The 27,764-nt window shown below is 41.8% G+C and overlaps 1 protein-coding gene across 2 annotated transcripts in view; it reads left to right on the forward strand.

The window, feature by feature from the left end:
• ELOVL4 (ELOVL fatty acid elongase 4) overlaps nt 1-21,164 on the forward strand; it is a 72,843-nt gene extending 51,679 nt beyond the window's left edge. Inside the window, exons 4-6 of one of the 2 annotated variants that reach the window (XM_075923779.2) lie at nt 12,562-12,733; nt 15,706-15,833; nt 18,522-21,163. In XM_075923779.2, the coding sequence (XP_075779894.2) occupies nt 12,562-12,733; nt 15,706-15,833; nt 18,522-18,797 (576 nt within the window). In that variant the 3' untranslated portion in view covers nt 18,798-21,163. Of the gene's footprint in view, nt 1-12,561; nt 12,734-15,705; nt 15,834-18,521 lie in introns of both variants that reach the window. The other variant, XM_075923780.2, reaches the window with a different exon arrangement.
• The last annotated feature ends 6,600 nt before the right edge of the window (nt 21,165-27,764 follow it).

Here is a 27,764-nt window from a genome sequence, read left to right on the forward strand (position 1 = left end):
AAATTTGGTGGCCCTAACTCTTACTGTTTAGGACAAGTTCTTGAACAAACAGATTTGCAGACAGACCCACAGACAAACAGACACTCTAAATATAATAGATATAGATAATATATGCTATTTTTAAATTGTTTTTATTAATTGAGATTTCATTATTCTTTCTGTTAATCATGATATTAAGAAGCAACTTTATCAAAAATACAACTATAAATTAGGTTCTATATTTTTCATGCTTTACAAAGCAAGTTTAATGGTGCCTCTTCTTAAAATATTAAACAGAATGTGGACATGTACGCTCTTTCTATCCCTATCTCCATCACTAAGTGGCTGCTTGATCTTGAACAAGCAGTTTAGCATTTCTTTGTTTCATTTTTTCATCTACAAAAATAGTTCCTCACTCCTTAGGGTATTGAGATAATTAAAGACTTTACAGCACTTGAAATCTGTCAACATCTTTGTAAGTGATAAGTAATAGCAAAACTGAATTATTTATAGCTGTTGAGCAAAGCATGCAACTGATACTGCTGTTTTCTACTTATGTAGCACCCTTTAGGTGAAGGTTTTGAGATTCTATGAAAAAATGAGTAGGCATAATCCCACTGAGAAATGTGAAACTGAGGTGAATACCACCCTGGATCTTTAAAATTTGTCATGTCTTATAGGAAGGGGGGAATGGCTTTTAAGTGGATTTAGTTATTCAGTATAACTCATCTAACAGGATGTTAGTAATCTACATGGAATTCTAAGACTCCTGGACTATAAATATTGAGTGACTTGCTCTTTTAAGAGCAGGTTAGACAAACACCTGTCAGGGATGGTTTAGATGGTACTTGATCCTTCATGAGTGAAGGAGACTGGACCTGATGACCTTTCGAGGTTCCTGCCAATTCTGTTATTCCTATATCAAGCTTGTAGTGTGCTGGGCATAGAAACAAGGTTGTCTGACTGCCAGGTTTCACTTTCACATCCATTCTATGCTTAAGGTTGCCAACTTTCAAATTCCAGAAAACCAAACAGCTTTGCTCTACACATTACATAGCCCCTTCTCTGAGACCCTGTTCCAGCCTTGCCCCCACTTACTCCATCCCCCACTGTCACTTGCCCTCCATTACCCATGCTCATTTTCACTGTAAGGCCAAACAGGCCTTGTCTGGAATATTTATTATTTGGAAAGATGTGTTATGCTAAGTTCAGGTATTATTTGTTACAGGACACTAGAGCTGGCAGGAAAATAGCCAGAAAAGGTAATTTTTTTAAAAATGACATTTCACAAAGGTTTTCATGATTCTTTCTCTCCCCTCTTCCCATTTTTGTAACCAGCTCCATGTTTGTGTTCACTAAAGTTACTGTAATTTTTATGTGTGGAATTAGTATCACACATCATAGCTGCAATGGGTCCATTAAAGGTCCACTCCTGAAGCCCAGGTACAGATCTGTAGAACACAACCACAGAAATGCACCTTTCCAGATACTTAACATAACTACATCTGTAGAAACTGAATCCCATACGTCCATGCAGATACACAAGTGTATTCATGCGAACACATTTAGCAGGCACTAACACATATACTTCCACAATATGTATTATTTCAATTGTTGTTTAGTACCTAGAGACCCAACTAAGATCAGGGCTCCTGGGTGGTAGGTACTGGGCATATACATAAGAAGAGTCTGCAACAAAGAGTTTATAATGAAGCGAGACAAAGGTGGGCAGAGGTGTATGATACATTGTCTCTTCTGCAATTACTAATCAACAACATTCACTTTTTAAGACATACATTTCTTTTAGAGTTCCCTTCTCCCCCCTCCCAGGTGCCTTCTGGCACCTGCAAACACTCTCCCTGTCTGCAACAGCCAGTGTGTCCTCCTCCCTTTTCCCCTCCAGACATTCCCCTTTCTAGTGCTTCATTCCGTCTGCCCCATCTACTTCCCTTCAGGCTTTCCCCTTAAAACAATCCCCCGCCCTGCACAGTATCCCCCTCATCCACACTCCCCTTTTGTGCCCCCTCTCCCTTTGCCATCTGCACCCCCCTCCCCAACTTCAGTCAGACCTGGTCCTGGGCAGGTGCTCCCTTTCTCAGGTTGGAGTCAGCCTGCAGTGCACATTGCTGTTCCCGCATACTGTTGTGCGCATACCTCCTGCCATACCCTTGTGTGAACTGCATGGAGTCTGGGATTGCAGCCTTGGCGGTGCCTGCAGGGACGGGGAGAGGGAAAGGGAGAGACGAGGGAGCCAGGGTCAGTTCACAATGCATGGGGCTGGATCTTCCTCTGCTCTCTAGCTGTTTCAGCCCTGCTGCAGGGACTGGGAGACAGGGCACCAAGTGCCACAGCTGCAGCCCCACAGGCTGGATACAGTCATGAGTAATGTGGTGCAGTAACTAGCAAGGAGTTTGCCAGCCCTGCTGTGCGGAACAGCGGAGGTATGTGGACATTCTGTGTCTAGTGAGTGTGGCAGAAAAAAGACTATATGATCTCCCTTTAACCGGGTGTTTTTGTCCAAAACCTGACACCTGGTCGCATACCTTGGTGTTTCTCAACCAGTGGTATGAGTAACCTTAGAGGTTCTTGAGAGAAGTCTGTGGGGGTACGTCCATACAACTCACATTTGGAGAAAACTGAATTTTTGTTTTAAGTTTTACAGTGCTTTATTATTTTTGTTCTTTTTGCACCCCAAAATGTCATTGCCCGCCCAGCTATGATTAAGTTCTTTAAACAAATGTGTTGCAATGGTAAAAAAAAAAAAATTGTGTCTGAAAACTGTAGGTACTGAGGGTACTTACAATTTTTTTTTAAAGGGGTACTTTATAAAAAAGGTTGAGAAACACTGGCATACATAACTCTTCAAAACACTGCTTCTTGTTCCTGTGTTTCTTTAATAACAGTAGCACATAAGTATTAAACCAGCACTCATTGTAGCTGTCAGGATATTTGATTTAGCACTGTTGCAAGCCTCCAAGTGATTGCTTTTATATGAACATGTATGAGAGATGAGTAGATGCTTTTTTAATATCTTTAAATGTACAGCACCTTTAAGAGCATTCACTGCACAACAGAGTCATCAATGGGTGTGAGGCCAAGCTTTCTGTGGGAGTTAAACATATGACTGTCTGGCCCAGAGGCAGAAAGAAGTGCTGCATATTGAGCAATATGTATCTTAAGAATTCTTTTGGCTTGCCTATGTATCTGGGAACTCCCAGCTCTGACAGTCTTCTTTATTTCTTTCATCTATTCTCTTTCTCCCTATTATGGCAGAAATTATTCAGTCGTGCCTCTGTTTATGTAAGCTAATGAGACTATCTCACCTCCCTATCATGTACATTGATTCCAAAATATACACGGAGATGACGAAGCCATTCAGCGGGTGATTTGCAAAGCATGAAGATTGGCAACAATAAGTATGTTGCTACTCTTCCGGGAACTCACTGACTCTGCAATGCAGAACTCCAGCTTCTGCTCCTGTGATGCTTTCTCCTTCCAACTTTTACCTAACCTAAAATATGCGTGTCATTACGCAGGGTGTGATTTGACCCAGAGGCAGGTGAGACATCCCTCTTGCTCCTGCTCAGATTGGGGAGGGAGCCATTCCCAAGCAGAAACATGTAGGGCAGGGCTATGTGTCCTCCTGCTTCCCCTTTCTCCCTACTGTGTTTATGTATTGGGGGGGGGAGAGGAGATGAAGCTCTTCTCTCTTTCCTTCTACTTCCCGTGCAGGGGCTATCCTTCATGGCTTCTATGTAATGGAGCCCAATACACGCATTATCACACAGTGGAGCCATTCTGTCAGAGAGATAGAGGAGAGGGTGGCTTCTGCTTGCTTTTTGTAGCCATTTTGAGCTTTTGCTTTCTGCTGGCCTGCTACTAGTTTAGCTCTGCTGCAGACCTGTCAGGACCATATTCATGGACATGGCCCCCAGCAGACATGGGAGACCCCTAATTATGTGCTTATAGATTTCTTTTTCAACTTTTTTTTTATTTACTGGGCCCTAAAACATGTACGAGTCCCATGTACATCTCTGTAAGAGCAGGAATTACTGTTCACAATTTTATTTTTTTATTTAGTAACACTTGCGGTCCCCTCCCTTGAAAATGATTTGAGCATTTTTGTTATGTCACCTGACTGTTTTTAGATGAATGTCAATATATTTGAACTACAATGTGAATATATAAATGAATGCTTGTACCAGTGTGTGCTAGTTCACACTGTGTACACTGGTGTTAGCATTCTAGGAGTGATCAGCATACAACAAATGTGTAAATCATGCATTCTGTACAACCATCACTACTAAAGTGGACATGGTAAACAGAAAAAACAAAACAAAAAGAGAAAGAAAAGTGTTAAAAAAATGCAGCTCTACTAGAAAAATCTCCAAAGCTCAGCATATTAAAAAAACAACAACAGTAAACACAAAGGCTACGTCTACACTGGCCACAATTTCCGGAAAAGCCATGCAAATCAGGTAAGTCAGGATAGGGAAATCCGCGGGGGATTTAAATATCCCCTGCGGATTTAAATAAACATGTCTGCCGCTTTTTTCCGGCTTGGGGAATAGCCGGAAAAAATGCGTCTAGACTGGCGCGATCCTCCGGAATAAAGCCCTTTTCCGGAGGATCTCTTATTCCTACTTCGAAGTAAGGAGGCCACTCTATCCATAGTAATCACAGCTGAAATGCGAGATTGTGTCCATTCAGTGTGGACGCCCTCTTTCAAAAAAGCAGATTAGTTTTTCAATGCGCTTTGGCAGTGTGGACTCTTTTAGAAGAAGTTTTTTCTAAAGATCTCTTCCGGAAAAGTTTCTTCTGAAAGAAGCCTGCAGTTTAGACATAGCCTTAGTGACTTGCTGAGTATAAGAGGGGTACAGAACACTGATTCTGCTTGCTTGTTTGAGTAATACATACAAAATCATCTAGTAGGGATATAAACAACGAGAAGTCTAGTAGGCAACTTAAAGACTTAACACATTTATTAGGGCATAAGCATTTGTGAGCTCAAGCTTACTTCATCAGTTGCATGAAACATAGAAACATATAGTGAAGTGAAAGGATTAGTTGGCAGGTATATGCATACATACATCCAGACAAGAGAGTATTACATCAGTGTTGAAGAGGCTAATTCAATTAGGGTGGATGTGGCTCACTTCCAACAGTGATAAGAAGGTGAGAGTAACTAAAGGGGAAAATTACTTGTTGTAACCAATGAGCCATTCCCAGTGCCTGTTCACACCCATTCTAATTGTGCCAAATTTGCATATGAATTCCAGCTCAGCAGTTTCACATTGCAGTCTGTTTTTGAAGTTTGTTTGCTCACTGGCAACTTTCAAGTTTGTAACTATGTGTCCAGGGAGGTTAAAGGGCCCTCCTACTGGTTTTTATATGTTACCATTCTTGTCTGATTTGTGTTAATTTATTCTTTTTGTAGAGACTGTTTGGTTTGGTCCATGTAAAATCAACAGTCAGAGAGCAACAAAAATGATTAGGGGGCTGGAGCACATGACTTATGAAGAGAGGCTGAGGGATTTGGGTTTGTTTAGTCTACAGAAGAGAAGAGTGAGGGGGGGATTTGATAGCAGTCCTCAACTACCTAAAGGGGGATTCAAAGAGGATGGAGAGAAGCTGTTCTCAGTAGTGACAGATGGCAGAACAAGGAGCAATGGTCTCAAGTTACAGTGGGAGAGGTCTAGGTTGGATATTAGGAAAAACTATTTCACTAGTAGGCTGTGTCTAGACTGCAGGGTTTTTTCGAAAAAAGTAGCCTTTTTTCGAAAAAACTTCACCTGCGTCTAGACTACAGCCGCATTCTTTCTAAATTAAATTGAAAGAACGCGGCTTTTCTTTTGACGGTGGTACTCCTCATTTCACGAGGAAGAACGCCTTTTTTCGAAAGTGTTCTTTCGAAAAAAGGGGTTCTTGAATGCAAACAGGGCTTTTTCGAAAGAGAGCATCCAGACTGCCTGGGTGCTCTCTTTCAAAAAAGCGGCTCACTTTTTCGAAAGAAGAGATTGCAGTTTAGATGCTCTTTTTTGAAAGAAGCTTTTTTGAAAGTATCTTTCAAAAAAGCCTCTTTCGAAAGATGCTTGAAGTCTAGATGTAGCCTAGGAGGGTGGCAACACACTGGAATGGGTTACATAGGGAGGTGATGGAATCTCCATCCCTAGAGGTTTTTAAGTCCCAGCTTGACAAAGTCCTGGCTAGAATAAGTTAGCTGGGGTTGGTCCTGCCTTGGGCAAGGGGTTGGATTCGACCTTTTGAGATCTCTTCCAATCCTATTATTCTAATGTACATAGCAGAGGAGCATTGCTGGCACATGATGGCATATATCACATTAGTGGATGTGCAGGTGAATAAGCCCTTTATGGTATGGCTGAGGTAGTGAGGTCTTATGACAGTGTGACTTGAGTAGATGTGTGGACAGAGTTGGCAATGGTGCTAGTTGCAGGGATTGGCCCCGGGTTAGTCTTTCTGTTGTGGGGTGTATAGGTAGTGAGTATCTGTTTGGGTACGTTTACACTGCATCCCTAGTTCAGACTAGGGATGCAAATGGAGACGACCGAAGTAGTTAATGAAGCGGGGATTTAAATATCCCGCGCTTCATTAACATGATCTCGCCGGCAAGAGGAGTAACGCTAGTTCGGACTAAGGGTTTTAGTCCCAGCTGTGATTCGAACTAGCACGCCGGTGAGATCATGTTAATGAAATGCAGGATATTTAAATCCCCGCTTCATTAACTACTTAGGTCGTCTCCATTTGCATCCCTAGTCCGAACTAGGGATGCGGTGTAGACATACTCTTTCAGATTTGGGGACTGTATGTAAGTGAAGACTAGCCTGCTTTCCAAGGTCTGTGATAGTGAGGGATCATTATCTAATGATAATGATACCCTTTGTGGCATCTCAAAGGGTACGTCTTTGAGATGCCACAGGGTTCCTTTTTGTTCTTTCGGAAACAGAGTACCACAGCTACCTTTCTGAAACTTATCATGGTAGGGACAACATTTGTTCTGATCTGGCACACCAATTTAATTCAGAAGAGCAGTACCAGAGAGATGTTCTTCAGCTTGCTGTGGCAGTTATAAAGTTTTTAAGTGCTCATGTGTTTGGCTTCCAGGGTCAGGATGATGTATTAGAATCCAAAAACATTAGAAATTATTTTGGGATTTTGAAGCTAATATCACAGTTTTATCCATTTCTGGCTGACCATCTTGTTACATTTGAACAAAAGAGTAAAAATAAGCCTTCCTGTCTATTGTCGTCTATCTCTTGACATTCATTGAATAGATAGGAATGATCATTAAAAATACCAAAGCAGGAGAATTGCAGCAAGCTAAGTATTTCTCTGTAATAGTTATTACAACCCCTATTGTAATACGTGTAGACCAGTTCACATTCACCTTCTGATTTCTCAATTCAGAGGGACATATAATTGTGAAATTTATTGAGTTTCACCTACCTGAGAACAACATGTGCAAACCTGCAAAGCTGTGCTGGCTATGACAAATAAGTTTTGGATGTGTCTAATTGCCAAGGACAATGACATGATAATGCTACATTTAGTCTGAGTTGGCAGTGTTAACAGTTGCTCAGATGTAGTCATTTTGAGGGGGTTATGCAGTCACTCTACTTGTTCTGCTTTTCCTCAACCTATAGCTAGAAATCCATTTTCCACAGTATAAATACGGACACTAGCCAGAGATTGTTGACTCTAAAAGGTTGTCAAATACTGAGTGGCATAATTGTGCCAATTCTACCAAGCCATTGTGTCAAAAGTATATTACTATTCAAAAAGCCTTGGAAGATCTTTCGAAAAATACAAATCAGTCTCCTGCAACTTGTTTAAATGCAGCTTATCTTCAGAAGAAAATGGAACAATTGGAGATGGCTGTCACGGCACGCTTTTAGATACAGTGCTTCATCAGTTCCTGCCAACCAACATTGAGCTACAGAAGAGGGACATACATTAAACAGCTGCGCGTAGATCTGTTGTGCTACTTGAAAACATTTGTTGGGATGTTATGTCACTATTTTGAATTTGGTATCAGAGAAAATGTGCTTGCTACTTCTGAATACAGTATATTCTACTTGTGAGTAATCCCTTAGTTGCCAGAAAAAAGTTGCCAATATCTGTCATTTGCTAATAAGTGAAAGAAAAGGGTGTGAGATTGCAGCCAGCACAGGAATTGCGGGGGTGTGCATTTCCTGACTTCATCCTTATGAATCTGCCTGTATTTGTGGCCTTTCTTCCAAATAATATAGTTAGTAAGTGGCATGCTATTATCAATATCCAAATTTCATTAATAACAAACTTACTGGGTTGGGATTTATTCCTGGGAAAATATTGCTATTATCTGTAGTTAACATTTGGATTGCTAGAAAGTGGAATCTACTGTTCTAGCAACATGAGTTTCTAGTCCTCATAAAAGAAAACCAGTTTGAGGTTGAGTCTGAAGAGGCAGTAGAGCCAGTACCTGAATGAAGTTGTCAGTTGTGCGTTGAAACTTTTTTGTCAGAACTTACAAATTTGCAGCTTGTCTACATCACAGACTTTCATTGTGCTGCATCGCTGCTTTGAAGTCCTGTTTAAACTGGATTAAGTGTGATGAAGTTTGCAGTTGCCCTCAAAACTTTCCTAACAGTCTCTTTTAGTGTCAGTTCCTTTGTACAAAAAAGAAACAACTACCATATGCACTTCATTATATGCTACAGCACTATTATCTTCAGTCTGCATTTTCTAACATTGACATTGGCCATGAAATTTTCTCAGTCTATCTGTGACTAAATAGGAAGGACATCAGTCATTTTCAAATGGTTTAAGATGATAATAAAAAAAAGAACTGAGATACACAGTGCAGCAAAGCCAGTTTGAATGCTTTGGGGAAAAGGGTTGGTCTAAGAAATTAACATTGCCAGTTTAATCACTGACTCCATGCCTTGGAGTACATCACTCGCAAGGGATACTTCTCCATGGTGCTGCAGGTGCTCATGGATCACAAGGACCATTTCACTGACATCAACATGAGATGGTCAGGAAAGATGCACGACACGTGTATCTTTCGAAACTCCTACCTCTTCCAAAAGGTGCACACCATCACTTTTTTCCCAGATCAGAACATCAGAGTCGGAAAGGTAGAAATGCCCATAGTGATTCTTGGCAACCCAATCTACCCCTTGCTCCCCTGGCTCATGAAGACCTACACAGACAGCCTGGACCCGAGCAAGGAGGAGTTCAATAACAGGCTGAGCAAATGCAGGAATGTGCGGGGGTGTGATCGGGGCAGGTGAGGTTCTTGGAAGGTGGCCCATTTGAGGCAGGTTGCCACGTGCTCCATGACAGTAGACAGGGAGGAAAGCATTGTCTCGTGCTGCCTCGAGAGCTGCTCCCAGGTGACTCTCCTCTCCTGTTGCTTCACAATCCTGTTCTGGTGCTTAGCCCAGATCTCCTGCACGAGTGAGAGCATGAAGTTCATCTGCTTGCGGAACATCTCTTTTCTTGTCTGCTTTCACCTGCCAATCTGCACCAGGCAGGCAGATACTGTAGGAGCTAGAGGATGTACTGAGTTGGTAGCTGGCCCAGCTGCAAAGAAAAGTTACAAGGGCAGATATTAGAAGAGATACATTGTGTGAATTCTAAACCTAATCTATTCACATACACAGAAGGTCTCTGTAAAGACAGTGGAGAAGTTTTCTGTGCAAAGCCAAATGTTTGCTTTAAAGTGGGCACTTTACAGCAGGTGCCAGGTGTCTCAGGGGAGTATCGGACACACTCGGTCCAGAGACAGGCAGGCATGGTAAGGGGCCTTCCAGGCCAGGAGCTTGTAGGTGGGGAGAGGGGCAGCACAGGGCAGCTTCCCGCTGTGTCTAGCACACACTGGGTCCAGCACACCGGGCCTCACCAGGACATTGCTACTTTCCCAGCCAGGGTAGCAGCCTGTGGACAGGAGGGAGGGAAGGAGCGGGGCGGCTTCCCACTGTGTCCAGCACATGCCGGGTCTGGCATACGTGGCCTCTCCATTGCCTGAACCTGCTTGTAGTTAAACAAAGTTTGTGAACTCACCAGAAGTGCCCTCCCCAGGATTGTCGGTGGCCTGGGAGATGTCCTAGAAGGACATCTGGGAATAGAACAAGAAGCAATGGGCTTAAACTGCAGCAAGGGAGGTTTAGGTTGGACATTAGGGAAAAGTTCCTAACTGTCAGGGTAGTCAAACACTGGAATAAATTGCCTAGGGAGGTTGTGGAATCTCCATCTGTGGAGATATTTCAGAGTATTTTAGATAAATGTCTATCAGGGATGGTCTAGACAGTATTTGGTCCTGCCATGAGGGCAGGGGACTGGACTCAATGACCTCTCGAGGTCCCTTCCAGTCCTAATATTCTATGGTTCTATGTCCAGCTCCACCATCATGATGAGCTCCTGGCTCTCAGACATCAGTGACTGGCTAGTCTCCTCCTCCTCCTGCTCTTCCGCCACCCTGCTCTCCTGCGGATTGATGCCAGGCATATCTTGTCTGAACTTGCTGACCATGCTGTGGGAGCTGGCCGCCACACCCCTGAATGCATTCAGCTGCTCATAGTAGAAGCAGATGTAAGGTGCAGCTCCAGAGCATCCATTCTCCTCCTTGGCCTTGTGATAGGACAGTCTGAGCTTAATTTTTACCCTGCACTGCTGGGTGTCCCATGCGTATCCTTTTGTCCCAAGGCAGCTTGTGATCCTGCTGTAGATCTTGGAGCTCCTCTTGCTGGTTCGGAGCTCATTGAGGATGGACTCACCTCCCCACAGCTCGATCATGTCCAGAATCTCCTGCACACTCCAGACTGGTGCTCTTCTGCACCCTTGGGAAGTGGAAGCTATGGAAACAGATGTACCCTCAGCTGTCGAAGTGTTGTCTGACGGAATGTTGAAATTCAACACTCATCCCCTTGCTTGCCAGTGCTGGCCACGTGAGACAGATCATTCTGCTGCTCCCTGGGCATTTTTGAGCTCTATGGGAGAGCAATAGAGGTGGAACTTGTGGCCACAGTGGTCGGAGTGGACAACTGACGGAGGCCTCCCAGACACCAATAGCATCGAATTTCTGGCAACACTGCATCTATACTAGCGTCACTTCAGCCATGCAAGATCGGGAATAACGTTACTCCTGGTGAAAAGCAGGAGTAGAGAAATCGATGTCAGTGGTACTTATGGATGGTGCAACAGGCTTGATAGTGTGGACACACCACTTAGGCTGTGTCTAGACTATACCTCTCTGTTGACAAAGAGATGCAAATCAAGCATCCCCCAGTCGGGGGAGGGGGAGTGGCAGCATGTGGAGCCGCTTTTGACTCCGCTTCTTTCCTGCGAGCTGGATATGGCGGGAAGACTTGGGTTGTCTTCCCTCTCCCGCAAAAGGGAGTGGAGGCAAGGCTGGAGTACTAGTAGGGGCTCTCTTCAGCGGGGAAAGGGAGGGAGGGAGGAAGAGAGGGGCTGAGTTCAAGCTGCGGATCACCTGGAAGGCAGCTGCAGACCACTAGTGGTCTCGAGACCACAGTTTTGGACTACTGGACAGTGCATGTGATTCTGGAACAGTTTGTGTAGTGGGGTTGCTGAGAGCCAGAGAACCAAATTTGTAATCTTGTGTACAATTGGACATCACTTTGAACCAGGGGATGCCACGCCACGTCCAACCTCCCTACTTCCAGTACCTATTCAATACTATGGTTTATATGGTAGTTTTGGTCCGATTGCCTACGGGTCTTTCAGTCGTGATCTCTGTGGGAGAAGAGTCTAAAATAAAGAGGAAGTATATGAGAACTAGTAAACTGCTTCTCTTCAGAGATGGCTAAATTGTAAAACATGGGGGGGTGCGTCTAGACTGGCAAGATTTTGCGCAAGAGCAGCTACTTTTGCGCAAAAACTTGCCAGCTGTTTTCACTGGCCGCTTGAATTTGCGCAAGAGCACTGACTTTGTAATGTACAAAATCAGTGCTACTTGCACAAATACTTTCACGCTCCCGCTTGGGAAAAAGCCCTCTTGCGCAAGAATACTTGCGCAAGAGGGCCAGTGTAAACAGGGAAGAACTGTTTTGTGCAAAAAAAGCCCCGATGGCTAAAATGGCGATTGGGGCTTTCTTGCGCAAAATCACGTCTAGACTGGCCACGGATGCTTTTGCACAAAAGCACTTTTTGCGCAAAAGCATCCGTGCCAATCTAGACGCTCTTTTGCGGAAATACTTTTAATGGAACAACTTTTCTGTTAAAAGTATTTCCGCAAAATCATGCCAGTCTAGACGCAGCCAGAGAGTTTATAAAATAGTGTTTTAAACCCATGGTTCTTAAACTACAAAAAATTAATCCTTGGCCAGACTAAAATCCAAAAAAGCCCAGTGTGCTGATGTTGCCAGACATTTAATAGTGAAATCATAAATTACTTTTCCTAACCTGTGATCCCACTGCCGCTGCACATAACCCAGAATTCAGGGCTGTCTTCAGAATGGATTAGAAACTTCCCTTTCTCCCTCACAGCACACTGATGTAGTTACATTTCGTTTTATTATTTCTTTGAGAATCATTAAGAGCTTTGTTCCTATATTGCAGATAGCTGGTGCTTTATGGTGGTACTTCCTCTCAAAAGGAATTGAGTACCTGGACACAATATTTTTCATCCTGAGGAAGAAATTTAACCAAATCAGTTTCCTTCACGTCTATCACCATTTCACTATGTTCACTTTGTGGTGGATTGGTATCAAGTGGGTTCCAGGAGGACAAGGTGAGTGAACTGTCTTTTTTTTCAGGTCAGTAAAGAAATAAATGTGAGAAACAATCTATCTGGAATTTAGAAATAAACGACTATTTAATGGAGTGAACTGAGTAATATCTGATAAGTCTGTTCAAATAGCTTCGGATCATAGCAGCTACATTAGTCAGTGCAACTTCCTTCTGTGTGAAGTGAGGGGGAGGAGGAGAGACTAGAACTATAGTTTTACGAGTTGCGAAACACTTTACTCACAGGCATCAAATGCAAGACTGAGCTTCCATCTTTACAAATTCGATCTTTACAAAAATCATCACTTTACTATAGGGAGCAGGCAGATAAATTTGTCTCACCAACAGAAGTTAATCTAGTAAAAAATATTACCTTTTTCACCTTGTCTCTTTAATATCCTGGGACTTAAACTGCTTAACAACCCTGTTTTAACCTAACAATTTGCAACTACAGAGAATTAGGAATTCAGAACTACAAGCCAGTTTTGCCCTGTTACTCCAAACTAAATCCATTGAAGGGAATGGAGCTATTCTGGATTTTCACTAGAAGGAAATTTGGCCCTATATCCAAGTGTGGGGTTTTTTTGTTTGTTTGTTTTATTAACAAAGCAAGTATCAACATCTGAATTGCTAATTAGAAGGGTAGCAATAAACCTTTGTCAGTAGGTCAGGATAGTCAACTGCCTGCATGGGCCCCTGGGCAAGGTGTAGGGGGGGAGCAGCTCCGCGCTCCCAGAAGGGGTGGGCCTCGGACAGAAAAGGGTCAACAGGCAGCCAACCTCACTGCATCGTCCAGAGCCTGGTGCCACATCCCAGACCTCAGAGATGCACAGAGCATGTAGAGTGGTGCTCCATTGGCAGTAGCAGTGAAGGCGGCCTAGAGTACCAGGCCCTTTGAAGTCGCCCGACCAACTGCCCCTTTTCCTCTCCTCCCCTCCGCTCCCCAGCCCCCTCCCGCCCCCCCGCCAACCCCTGTCTATGGGCCTGCAGCAGGTTGTAGAAGCTGTTCATAATGATGCAAACCTATAATTAACATTCTTTTCCTTTCTTTCTGTTCTTGTAAAATTCACATCAATGAAATCTTATTTCCACTGTTTTCTCCATACCCTTCCTTAATTGCATTTTGTTCCTCTGTGTCATGTCTTGCTTTGCCTTGCCTCTCTCAACTTACAAATTCTCCTGAAGCAGAGGTTGGAAGAAAATGTCCTATTCTGTTTGTAAAGAGTTATAAAAATAACTATAAAATAATTTACAATAATAATACATGTAATCCATACTAAAATTAATCTTCTATTAAAATTCATATACTAAATTGTATATTTTGGATGTTTTACATGTTCACACGCTATATGCATGTTAAAATAGAAAATGTGAGGTTATATACATATTTCAGCCTGTGGGGTGAAATTCATAATCACAGATTTCTGTACAGGGGTTGGAGAATGGAATTCTCCCTAACCCAGCTGCAGGGCAAGAGGAATCCTGGGTTCCCTGTGTGTTCAGAGTCACTGCACTCTTTACACGAAGTTCATGGCCATTGAATAGGCGCAGTTTGTAGTCCCAACTTCCTTTTCCCAGTGAATCCCATACCTTGTACTTGTAGCCTATGATGGCCTGATCTTGTAAAATGCTGAGTGCCCTCAACTCCCATAAGCCTATGCCTCAGGCCATTTCAAAACTCAGCTCAATTCTGTGGTCCAGTTGTTCAGCCTCTACAATTCCTGGAACTAACAGAAGAAACACAGCAAGTCTGTGTTGTGGCCCTTCTGCAGCAACAGACACCGGACATGGGGTCATGTTGCAAATTCAATATAATCAAATTAGGATTGAATAAGGATTCACACTGGTTAATGCTCTACAAAGGCAGTTTCCCCTCTCTTGATATTCACATCTTTCCATCAATTGCTGTGAATGAGACACATACACCCTGACTTGATTAGCCTCATTAGCACTGGTCCTACACTTGATATATAACTTCTTTTTTTTCTTGTTTATATATTTATACATATGTAAATAGGGAAATATATCTATTTCTGGTTTTCAGAAGACCATAATTCATTAATTTTAATGAGCTTTGCTGGGCGCTTGACACTTTTGCAAATTATTTGGGGAGGGGAGTACCTAATTTTAGCCTGATAGATGCCAATGTTAGCTTAAATGTAAAGAATTATTACATTTTAAGATCTCACGGGTAGCCGTGCTATTCTGTATCTGCAGAAACAACTAGGAGTCCTGTGGCACCTTAGCCCTGGTCTACACTAGGAGTTATTTTGAAATAACAAGTGGAGCGTCCACACTACCAGGCCCATTATTTCAAAATAAGGCGCTGGTTATTTCGAAGTAATAACTCCAGGTTTCCATGAGGAATAACACTTATTTAATAATAGTTCCCTATGATACCATCTACATGTTTTGTTAGTCTATAAAGTGCTACTAGACCATTTGTTGTTTATTTCAAAATAGTTATTTCAGAAGTTATTATTTCTAAATAACTTATTTCAAAATAAATTCCTAGTGTAGACATGTCCTTATTAGGGCAAATATGTATCTATAAGTCTTTAAGGTGCCATAGGACACCTTATTGTTTTTACATAATAAGATAAATCCTGAAATATCGGTGCTACTGGTTTTTTTAATTTTTTAAAAAGGAGATTGTTATAAGTAATAGTATTGCATGTTGCAAACATGCATGTAGCTTAGATCATGTGAGTAGTCCCACTGAAGTGAGTGGGACTCCTGACATGACCAAGTTATTCATATAGGTTACATGTTTGCAGGCTCAAGCCTACAGTCAAACCTGTCTAAAGGCCAAAAGATGTGGATTTCAACTTAAGCTCAGTTTTTATGCATATTACTATTTAGTGCTTACAAAACTGTAAGTACAAAATGTGATAATTTTATTTTACTGTGTAATACAAATAGAGTTTTCATGCTTAAAAATAATACTATATGGACTCTTTTTTTATTTCTGAACAGCTTTTTTTGGAGCCCAAATGAATTCTTTTATTCATGTTGTTATGTACATGTACTACGGATTAGCTGCCTGTGGCCCTAAATTTCAGAAATATCTGTGGTGGAAACGATACTTGACCATATTACAAATAGTAAGTAAAATCTCTCTCTAAAGTTGCTTTGTTGTCTGTCTGTTAAATAGAATATGTCCCAGTCAAACATGAGGTTTGATGGCTGTCTCTTATTCACAGATTAAGTCAGAAATTATATATTTCTAGAAGTGGACTTTTGAAATACAGTAATTCCTTGCTTAACACATGCCCACTTAACACGTTTTCATGATAGCATGATTTTTTTTTTAGGGAACATTTTTTGAACAATACGACTATCCCCACAATAACACGATTTCCCTGACCGGCCAGCCGGTCGCCGGCAGCTGCGCAGGGCTTCCCCTGCCTCTTTGTGTCCGGCGAGGAGGGTCGCCGGGGAACAGCACGGCCAGCTGCGAACCTCCGCTGCTTTGCAAGGAGGCAGGGGAAGCCATGCACAGCTGCTGGCGACCAGCCAGCTGGGGAAACCCAGTCATGGGCTGCAAGCGGGGGGGGGGGGGGGGGGCAGAGGAGAGGGAGCGAGGCATCTGGCCAGAGGGGGTTGCCAGGGAACAGCGCGGCCAGCTGCGAACCTCCCGCTTTGCAAGGAGGCAGGGGAAGCCCCGTGCAGCTGCTGGCGACCAGCCAGATGGGGAAACCCAGCCGACGACTGCAAGATCCCTCCCCTATCCTCCCCTTTCCTTCCCCAGAGCCAAACACATCCCCTCCCTGCTGTAACCCAGTCCCCTTTCTCCCCCAACCTTATGTCCCGGTCCCAACAGACACCACTGCTTGAAACGCAACTCCCACCTTTTCCATTATTTTCAATGGGAAAATTGACCCCGCATAACACATTTTCACTTAACACGATCATTTTCTGAAACATATGTATAGCGTTAAATGAGGAATTACTGTAATTACACATATACATTGCTCTTTGATTACTCTTTTTAAAAAGTCAGAATAGCCAGTAATAGTAATTAAGCTGTTATTTTGCTTTTGCAAAATAATCAAATCTGTATCAGTTTGATTATAGTGGCATGCAGGGGTGGATATACGGCAGGGCGAACGGGGCAGCCGCCCCGGGCCCCGCGCTTCAGAAAGCCCCGCGCATGCGCCGTGGCGCCGCTGCGCATGCGCATGGTGTCACTGCGCATGCGCCATGGCAAAGGGGGGGGGCCCGCGGAAGTATGCTGCCCGGGGCCCCGCAAAACCGTCATCTGCCCTGGAGGCATGACAGAAATAATGAAAACCAGCTACCAGAAGGCAATTATACTGTGAAACTATTCTATGCCCTTAACATAATCCTTTCAAAGGAAAAGACAATCATTGTAGAGTTTGATATTTAATCTTATTTACACAGCAGCATCTACTAGCACAGATTGTCATTAACAATCTGATGTTTTTTCCATTAATTCCTTTTACACATTTAAATGAATTTTAGTGTTAGTGAAATACATGCGTCAATCTACAATGCTATTTCAATCTTCAGACCAGATGCAACACAGAAAGTAGTAATGTTTTCTAATGTTACCCTCCTGATCTGTTTCAACTCTGAACTGCTAGGGACCTCCTGTATGTGGGGAGAGCCTCCAGATCTGTTCATTTCCTGGTTTCTGTCAGAAAGAGAGTCCTTTGGTTCCAGCTGTGAATTATGGGTTTTGTGATGTTTGAACAAAAATCCATAATGTCCTAGGCTGAGTCCAACTACTCTTTCCACATAAACTACCAAACAGCAGCCAAGATGTAATGACTTTTGTGCTATTAAGCTTCAAATGTAGTCTAAAGTTAACTGGCAGCCATAGAACTGAAAAGGCTTTTTCTTGTGGATTTTATAGGCCTTGTCTGTGCACAAACCTGTACCAAAATAAGTAAATCAGTTTTAATTCAATATAAGTCTGTGTACTGATAGTCTTAATTCAGAGTAATGGAGTCTTATTTCAGTTTAGCTTAAGTAGATATTTTCCTAACTTAATCAGCATAGGATATTTTGTATTCTGAAAGAAAGGCTCACAAACCAACATGCACTGAAATAACACACAGTGTACATTCAGACTTATTTAGCTGTTTCAGTCAAGTTTTAGATAGAGCAACACTTAGCTAGACCTTTACATCAGTTGTATGTGTGGTGAATAAATTGTAGTTGGAGCTGAGGGAAAGGAAGAGCTTTTTAAAATAATTGTTTTAAATTTTAAAAAAATACTTATAAGTACTAAAGGCCTGACCTTTCTCAGTAGTAGAGGGAGAGAGTTGGGAGGAATGGAGCAATCTTTGGCAACAGGGTCTGGAGGGTACCAGAAGTTGAAATGCCTATGTATATAATCAGCATGTGCATACATGAGTGATTTCTGCATTATCATCTTGCACTTCAGTACATTTGTTCTCCTGTCTGTGCAACATACTGCAAATGTGAATGTAACAGAGAAAACTAGTAACTAGAGTACTGAGATTTATATAGTTGCTGTGAAGCTTTTGATGATCTCTGCCAGATACTGTAAAGGAACAGCATTTTAATTTCTAGTAACTTCCTTCTGAAATTTAAAATACTGAAAAAATATATTTGACTACACTTTGCATTTGTTAGTGTAAAGAAACATTGCAAATATATGTATATATTACTTATGTAAGCCATGAATTGTGTGTTTCACAATATACTTTATTTTTTTATAATAAATATTGTATTTTCAGTAAAAGTCATACCTAACCTAACATGAAATGTTTTAATATACAATATTTTTTTTTTTTTTTTAGATTCAGTTCCATGTGACTCTGGGCCACACAGCCATGTCTATTTATATCGACTGTCCCTTCCCTAAATGGATGCACTGGGGTGTAATGATCTATGCTATCACCTTTATTTTCTTGTTCGGTAACTTCTACTATCGGACATATAAAATACCCAAGGAATCCATTAAGAATGGCAAAATAGTGAATGGAGCTGTTGCAAATGGTGTTAACAGACCAGCAGACAATCTAATGGTGGAACATGGAAAAAGGCAGAACAAGGAAAAAGCAAAAGGAGAGTAACTTATCCAGGCCTTAGCCATTGCTGGCAGTGGGGAACCTCCAGTTTGGCTTAAAAAGAAAAAGGAAAAAAAACACTCTGTACTAATTAACCCTTAGTTTACCGAAGAGCTAGAACACAGATATTTTCATTATTCATGAAGATTGTTTTAACAAAAATGCTTCAAGATAAATTTCTGTTACAATTATATAATTATCAAGTATTTGATGATCTCTGTGAAACCTTTCAGACCACTGGCACTGGTAAATAGAACAAAGAATAGCAGTTTTAGCAGTCTAAAGGTTAATATTAACAATGATGCCACTGATTTGTTGAAGACCACATTTCTCTGTGGAAAAAGGTAGCTTTTGAGTATTTCTGTTTTTGACAGAAATTTATTAAATTCTAAATTATGATGTTGCCTGTTCTGATCAGAAAAATACATTTTCTCTCATTAATTAGGGATATATCAAGACAATTATGTTTATATGCTGCTAGAACAGTTTGTTGAGTTACCAGACTCTCCTTGTTTTAATTGTCTGCTACAATTTTTCTTATATTGTGAAAATATACCTACCTCTTCATCTGCTGAAAAGAACATTTAGCATTAAATAACTTTAATTTTTGAAATACAGAATCCTGTAATATAAATGTCAGTTAATGCTAATTGGAGGGGAAAAGAGCTTTCCTGAAAAAATATATTTTCACCTGTTTTGTAGAATTATCATCTGTCTCTTTTAATGCAAACTCGGAATGGTATTCTGGATGTGATTAAGTGGGAGAAAAACTTTTTTAAAACATATTTATATGAAACAAAGACCATCTCATGGCCTAAGATAATCCATCTGATATAAGGCTATTCTACCTTTTTTCCCACCTGCATTAAACCCATGGTGCTAACTCTTGTAACACTCAAAATGATTGTATGGTGTTATGGTGAAAAGGAACATACTGTAGAACTTAATCCTTCTTTTGCAAATGCTATGCTTATTCGATGCCAGTCAGGTAAATAAAAAACAGGCACACTTCCTCAGGAGAAAGAATGTTCAGTTAAAGTACATTGTTACACCAAATACGTTGTAAGTATATAATATTCTGGGAATGTCTAACTATAAGTTGATCTTGTGTCTTAGTACTATAATGAGTGTAGATTACATGTCTATGTAAGCATATACTGTATGTACACAAATGGTATTGTTTGCAGGCCACTGTCTAATATTAATGATAGAGGTAGGTTGTCTGGCATTCCTCCAATATTGCTGGCTCTTGTCAGTCTAAGTTACAGGGTTGCTCTGCCCAAAACAGCTATAAGAAGACAAAGGCTTCACATAGATGAATCTTTCCTTCTGTGAGGAAAGCATGGCAATAATTATTATTCCTTTTCTAATAAGATGTGGATACTGAGGCATAGAGAATTGTCATTTGTGCCAGCTCACAGTGAATATGAGGCAGAGCTGAGACTACAGCGTAGATCTCTAAACTTCTGCTTCTCTGTTTAGGCCATGAGACCTGGTCTGCAGGTTCCCAGATAAATTTCTGATATTTATTATTAAAAACAAGTTCATCACTACTCAAATCTCTTACGTTGGGGAAATGGTACAATTTTTAAAGCAAGAATTTGTAAGAAGCTCTGTATGTAGAAGTTAAAATATTTAACTCAATTTTAAATTGTTAACTATTATCCATCCTCCCTATAATAAACAATAGGCAAATAAAACCAACTCCTCTTCTGTTACTGTTTCTGTCCTTCCCCATTTTACTGTATCCAAATGCCAAGATAGGTATGCAAGGAAGAAAACTTCAGAATATAACTTACAGTACTGAAAATAGGGGTTACAATGGAAGTCATTTTTTCTGTAGGAAGCCTTCTGGCTGTCCCTAAGCAGAATACATGACAGGGTACTGGACTGCTAGAGCACAGAGGCTCTGTTGTATTGGAATTGGTCTACGACCATTAATTATTTTATTGACCTAGTCTTGATGCTCTTAAAAATCCTCTCTGAATTTGTACAAATGTATATTTCTCTGTAATGGTAATCATAAAGCATGTGGGAGGGGAAAAAGGAAAGTCTTACATACAAGGAAAGTCAATTTTCTCAAGGTCTTCTCAAACAAATTTGCATGTAGTCTCCCTATTTCTAGTAAGCTAACCTTTTGACTGGGATGGTTTTTCTTCCTTTCTTTTTAAGCCAAATTAGTTGAAATGTTGCATACATTTAACATCTGGCTCCTAAAGGGCCTCTCGAGATTCTTTTGAAATAAAATTTTCATCTTGCATGTTGACCAGTACAGGCAGTCCCCGGGTTACGTACAAGATAGGGACAGTAGGTTTGTACTTAAGTCGAATTTGTACTTCAGTCGGAACTGGCATCCAGATTCAGCCGCTGCTGAAACTGACCAGCGGCTGACTACAGGAAGCCCAAGGCAGAGTTTCTCTGCCCCAGGCTTCCTGGAATCAGCTGCTGATCAGTTTCAACAGCAGCTGAATCTGGACGCCTGGGACAGAGCAGCTGGGGCGCTGCTGGGTAGGTCTCCGCAGCGCCGCACCTCAGTACTGCGGGGACCAACCCGGCAGCACCCCAGGTGCTCTACCCCAGGTGTCCCCAAGTCAGCCGCTGCTGAAACTGATCAGCGGCTGATTCCAGGAAGCCCGGGGCAGAGCAACTCTGCCTCGGGCTTCCTGTAGTCAGCCGCTGGTCAGTTTCAGCAGCGGCTGACTTGGGGACACCTGGGGCAGAGCAACTGGGATGCTGCTGAGTTGGTCCAGTAGTGCCGCTCCTCGGCGCTACTGGACCAACCCGGCAGCACCTCAGCTGCTCTGCCCCAGGCGTCCTGATTCAGCCGCTGCTGAAACTGATCAGCAGCGGCTGAATCAGGACTCCTGGGGCAGAGCAGCTGGGGTGCTGCCGGGTTGGTCCAGTAGCGCCAAGGAGCGGCACTGCGGGACCAACCGGCAGCGCCCCGGCTGCTCTGCCCCAGGAGTCCCGAGAAAAGCCTGGTCTGCTGGGGGGGGGGGAGGAGCGCACTAGCCCCCATGGAGGACCCGGGCGGCGGTAGCGCCCAGACGCACTGCGGTCCTGCCCGGGTCCTCCGCGGCTTTGCTCCGCATCTCCCTGGTCTGCTGGCCCCCCCAGCAGACCAGGGAGACGCGGAGCAGCTTTTCTCGCCCTGGAGGACAAGGGCGGCGGGACTTCGGCGCGTCTGGGCGGTCCCGCCGCCCGCATCCTCCGGGGCAAGAAAAGCCCGGTTCTTAACTCGGGGACTGCCTGTATTTGGGAGCCAAATTTCTACTTCCGGTATGCATAAAAAACGCACATAAGGATGAAAACAACTGAAGCTTATGGCAAGAAGTTAGGCTAATCTTACATTGGAATTCTGGGTCAAATGGTACTTGTAGATGGGGAAGTTGCTGATGGTAGAACTACGTTCAGTGTGAATCCAGGTGCAGGCGCAGCCCAAACACCACTTGCACTCACAGGCAGAACCATTTATAGAGATCTTTCCTGGCACTCTGCTATGTGGAGAGGTCACCAACACTGTCACTGAGGTAGCATTGAACCCACAGCACCCATCCTCTGCTACAAGAGCTTTCCTTGACCCAATTGTTTATTGGTGTCCATATGATTCAGTTCTGCTTTGAGCCGGAATATGCTGTCTCTTATTAGCAGAGCATTCTGCAGTTTGAGGAAAGCATAGCATGGCTGTGAGTAGAATACTCGTACTTCCTCTCTGTTTCCTCCAGTGTCTGAGAAGCCAGAGCTGCAGAACAAAGCCTAAGTTTACAGCTTGTTGTTCCTCCTCTTTCCTCAGGTTTGAGGCATTAGCACATGTATGCACTACTAGAAACTCACTGACTTGCCTATTCTGTGCCTTGCCTCACTATCCATGGCACCTCAGAATTTGGCTTGAAATGTAGACAAAACAGAGTGCATGTGTAAATATGTGTACAAATACACAAAATTAAAACAAAAGTGCTGAAAATTTGTATAGTGAGTTTTTTTTTGCTCTGCACTTTTTTATATAATCATAACTCTGTTTAACCATATGGCTCTGCTACATGGAGAGATCACCAAAGTTGGACTTTTCCATTGAAAGGGTTGCTTTCTTAAGAAATTCTGAAACCTTTGAACCAATCAGCTGTCACGCCACTTACTTGTACCTAATCCTACATATATCCTCCTCAATCCCATTTCCAACAGTGAAACTTCATCTCTTGATAACTCACTTCATATTTTTTTAAAAGCGAAGTAGGACTTATATATGTTCTTAACAGGTGCGCCCAATTTGAGAAGTAATTTACAAGTTTTAAACATGAAATTTGGCAGCTTCAAATTCCTAAGGATTAACCATCAAAACTAAAGTTTCAGAGGGGTAGCCGAGTTAGTCTGTACAGGATAAACTTTAAAAACAACAAATAGTCTGGTCGCACTTTATAGACTAACAAAACATGTAGATGGTATCATGAGCTTTCGTGGGCACAGAACCAAAATAAATAGGGGAGAATGGGGCAGGGGGAGGAAAAAGAGACAGTGGTGTTAGTACTCTTCCTCAAAAAATTCTTCAGAAAGGATTCTGTTGTTAGTACTCTTGGCTAACTAATGGTCCTTATTTGCTTCCTTTATCCGGTTTTTAGGTGCTTATATACTATCAGTTTTGCTCATTACATACCAGCTCGGTTTTCCCTTTGATATTTATATACCCATTGCCTCTCATTCTCTCCTCCCCCCCCCACACACATTTATATTGGTGCTAGACCATCCAACACTCCGGTCATCAGAAGAAGTGTGCCCATGAAAGCTCATGATACCATCTACATGTTTTGTTAGTCTATAAAGTGATACCAGACTATTTGTTGTTTTTAAAGTTCATCAAAACTAAGTGCTTCCACTGATTACAGTTATGATGCCAGGCATTTCAAACCTGAATAGGGTTGCCAGATGGTTTCTACAAAAATACTGGACACACTTGACATTACATCACAATCTACATTACATCTTATTTAGAAAATACTGGACATTTATATTTCCTCATTTATATTTTCTCAATTTGTTTCCCAAACAGAAAGCTCAAATACTGGACTGTCCAGTTCAAAACCAGACACCAGGCAATCCTAAACATGAACAGCATTTGTTGGTCATTTCAGGTATAAGATGCTAGGAACCTCAAAATGCCAGTTGTTCAAATATAAAAAAAAAATTGGTGTCTCAAGTGCACAAGGAATCACTTTCATCCAGACCTATGGGTATCACACATCATGCATGTTCTGATACCTGACCAACTATTCCATTCAAAGGGAGAGAGCTTTTTAAGAAAGCTATACAGTTACGGTACGACTACACAGTAGTGCGTACCTCGAAATAAGCTACGTGAATTGCATGGCTTATTTTGAAATTTGGGGCTGCCTGTTCAGTGCTAATTTTGAAATAAATCACTATTCCTGCATCTTACTTAATCCTCGTGCAATGAGTTTTACAGGAAGCCGGAATAAGAAGTCCATTATTTTGAATGTATTTTGAAATAACGGGCCATTTTTTTTAAGATGCACAGAATGCTATTTCAGGATGACGGATGTTACCCCAAAATAGCACCGCTGTTCAGACATACCCTTAGTCAGATAGGAGAAAAGTCTCTTCCTTTAAGTAAGCTTCTAGCACATCCAGCAGCCATGTTCTCAAGGATGGGAATGGATACAGATTTACAGGCCCCGATTCCACAGGGGTTTTATGCCCCTTTGCAAATTTGACTTCAGTGGGATTGCTCATGGTATGTAAAATTAAACCAGACTTTGATATGGTGTAATATCAAGAGCATAATTTGAAAACAAATACTTGCAATTTGGCATGCTGTGATTTGGATGGGAGATTTATTACTTGGTATTTAGATGGTACATTAACTTGAATCGGTTGCCAGCACGGGCAATGAAAATCCAGAAGGGGTTAGATGTAGCCAATCGTGTGACTTTTAGTCACCCTGCAATGTGGTGTCAGATTCAATGGGACAAATTTTCTGCTAATTTAAGCCATTGAAATTCCACTAAAGTCAATGGAGTTGTACCCATTTACATCATCAGAGAATTTGGTCCAATTACTTCTGTTTCTAAAGAATGAAAAAATACTTGCTTTCTGCGTGTTTCTTTTATTTGCCAATAATGCATGTAAATAGAGGTAATGAGGGGTTAGGGAGGTTTCTTGTGCATAGGATGCTTTGCTTTTTTAAACATTAAAATAAAGTTTATTTTTCATGCTGTCCAGAAGTTCACTGGTCATGATTTACACATAGATAAGTTTTCCCTCTCTGTATCTCACTTGGCTTTATGAAACTTATAAACTATGATTACATCACTCTCTGTATTCTGATGTTACTGGTTAGCTCTTTTTTTTTCAGGCACATTCTTTCAGTTTATGATTTGGTGGGATTTTTTGAACTAAGCTGAGGCTTGAGCAGATTAGTCTAGAGAGGGAATTGAGAACTTAGTGAAGAATTTGGCTTCCACTTAGATTCTCAGTGCCCTACAGGCATCTTAGGCTATGTCTACACTGCAGGTATTTGTCAGCAAGAGTATGCTAATTAAGTACTCATTAGTATGTGTTGTGCTGTCATTTGCATATCTCTTGTGCAAGCATTGTAAATGGGTCCATTTTGCGCAGAAAAACCCTTTTGCACAAGATCCTGTATACCTCCTTTTTTGAGGCATAAGGGATTTGCGCAAAAGGGTTTTTTGCATGTAATGGACCCGTCTACACTGCTTGTTTTTGTGCAAAAACCTCTTGCACAAAAAGCATCAGCAAAGATATGCAAATGACAGCACAACAAATGCTAATGAGCACTTCATTAGCATACTCTTGCCGACAAATACCCGCAGCATAGACGTAGCCTTAGAGTAGTCAGTGCCAAGTGTGGCCCTTAATATCATCTTAGGCCAACAGAAGCTGGAGCTGTTTATCTGTTGGGCAGGGTTAGCATGTAATGGTTTTCTATCCTGTTGCAACAGAGATAATATTGTGCCTTGCTTACATGGGCAGAAGATAGTGAGGAATTCCATTAAGGAAAGGGAGCCAATGAAATGGCAGTGCATAATGATCATATTGATGAAAGCCCTCTCAATCCAGCCTGTTACTAAAACCTTTCCTCTCCCACTGTGTTCTGGAGAAAGTCCTGAGGGGAAAAACTTTGCACCCTCTGAGGGCTGCAGACTCTCTTTTCTTTGCAGTATTAATATGGAGAAAAAGATCATTTAAAAAGTAAAGAAGTGAGATTTAGTAAATGTATCATAATGCTTTGTAATTTTACAGCACCAAGCACTTTACAGACATTGGATCTGATTCCCAGATCCTTGTCCTTTGTGAAGTCATTTATACCTTTACAATCCCATGGTAGGAGTGGAAAATTGGGACATAATAGTGCTTTACAGCTGATCTGTTCCCTCACTGATGCAGATACCTATATAAGATGAAAAACAGTGGGAAAGCAGGACTGTTACTGATATGTCTACACTGCATGTGGGAGTGAGCCACCTAGCTTAGAGCCATAGATTTGTGCTAGTGTGAGTCATAGTAGTGCATTAAAATAGGTGGCCTGATGGTGCTTTGACATTGTAGCTCACGCTGGCACTTGGGCTCTTGAGCAACCTCTGTCCCCATATTTTTAATGCACTGCTACGTGCCCTGGACTCAGGCCAGGAGACTTGCTCCCAGATGAAATGTAAGAATATCCTAAGGGTATGTCTATGTTTCTTAGTGAACATGAGTTTAAGCCAAGCCCTCTCCCAAGCCACACACAAAGTCTTCTAACTCATGCCAGAAACTTCTCATGGCTCAAGCTGAGGACTTACCCGGGTTTTGTGTCCAAACTTAAGTCCTACCAAGACATGAATCCCAAGTTCATTCAGTTTGCAGTGTACGGTTGGATGAAGCTCAGCTCACCAGGTTCTCGTTCATATTCTGCCAATGCTATCCCACAGACCCTTAGGCCAGTGTATCCCAGCCCTTCCTAGATCAAACTAGCTAGAGACATAAAGTGTAACAAGAAAACATTCTACAAATATATTAGAAGCAAGAGGAAGATCAAGGACGGGGTAGGACCATTTCTTAATGAAGAGGGGAAAACAATAACAGAAAATGTGTAAATGGAAGAGGTCCTTAAATACTTCTTTGTATCAGTTTTCACCAAGAAGGTTGGGGGCCATTGGACACCTAGCATAGAGAATGCTGGCAAAAATGAGGTAGGTTGACAAGTTAAAATAGGAAAAGAACAAATAAAAGATTATGTAGCCAAGATAGATGTCTTCAAGTTACCAGGGCCTGATGAAATGCATCCTAGAATACTCAGGAAGCTGACTCAGGAAATATCTGAGCCATTAGGTATTATCTTTGAAAAGTCATGGAGGACAGGGGAGATTCCAGAAGCCCAGAAATGGGCAAATATAGTACCCATCTATAAAAAGTAAAATAAAGACAACCCAGGAAACTACAGGACAGCCAGCTTAACTTTTGTACCAGGAAAGATAATGGAGCAAATAATTAAGGAATTCATTTGCAAATGTCTAGAAGATAATAAAGTGATAAGTAACAGTCAGCATGGATTTGTAAATAATAAATGTCAAACCAATTTAATAGTTTTCTTTAATAGGATAACAGGTCTTGTGGGTAAGGGGGAAGTTGTAGATTTGGTATGCCTAGAATGTAGTAAAGCATTTGATATGGTCTCGCATGACCGTCTCATTAATAAACTAGGGAAATACCACCTAAATAAGTTTACCATAAGGTGGGTGCATGACTGCTGGAATAATGTTCTCAGAGAGTAGTTATCAGTGGTCACAGTGGGGTTCCACTGGGATCAATTTTGGAACTGATTCTGTTCAGTATCTTCCATCAATGATTTAGATAATGGCATAAAGAGTATGCTTATAAAGTTTGTAGCTTATGCCAAACTGGAAGGGGTCACAAGTGCTTTGGAAACTAGGATTATAATTCACAAAGATCTGGACAAAC

Source organism: Pelodiscus sinensis, chromosome 3 (assembly GCF_052426305.1).
Source record: "Pelodiscus sinensis isolate ZL-2025 chromosome 3, ASM5242630v1, whole genome shotgun sequence".
Lineage (NCBI taxonomy): Eukaryota > Metazoa > Chordata > Testudines > Trionychidae > Pelodiscus > Pelodiscus sinensis.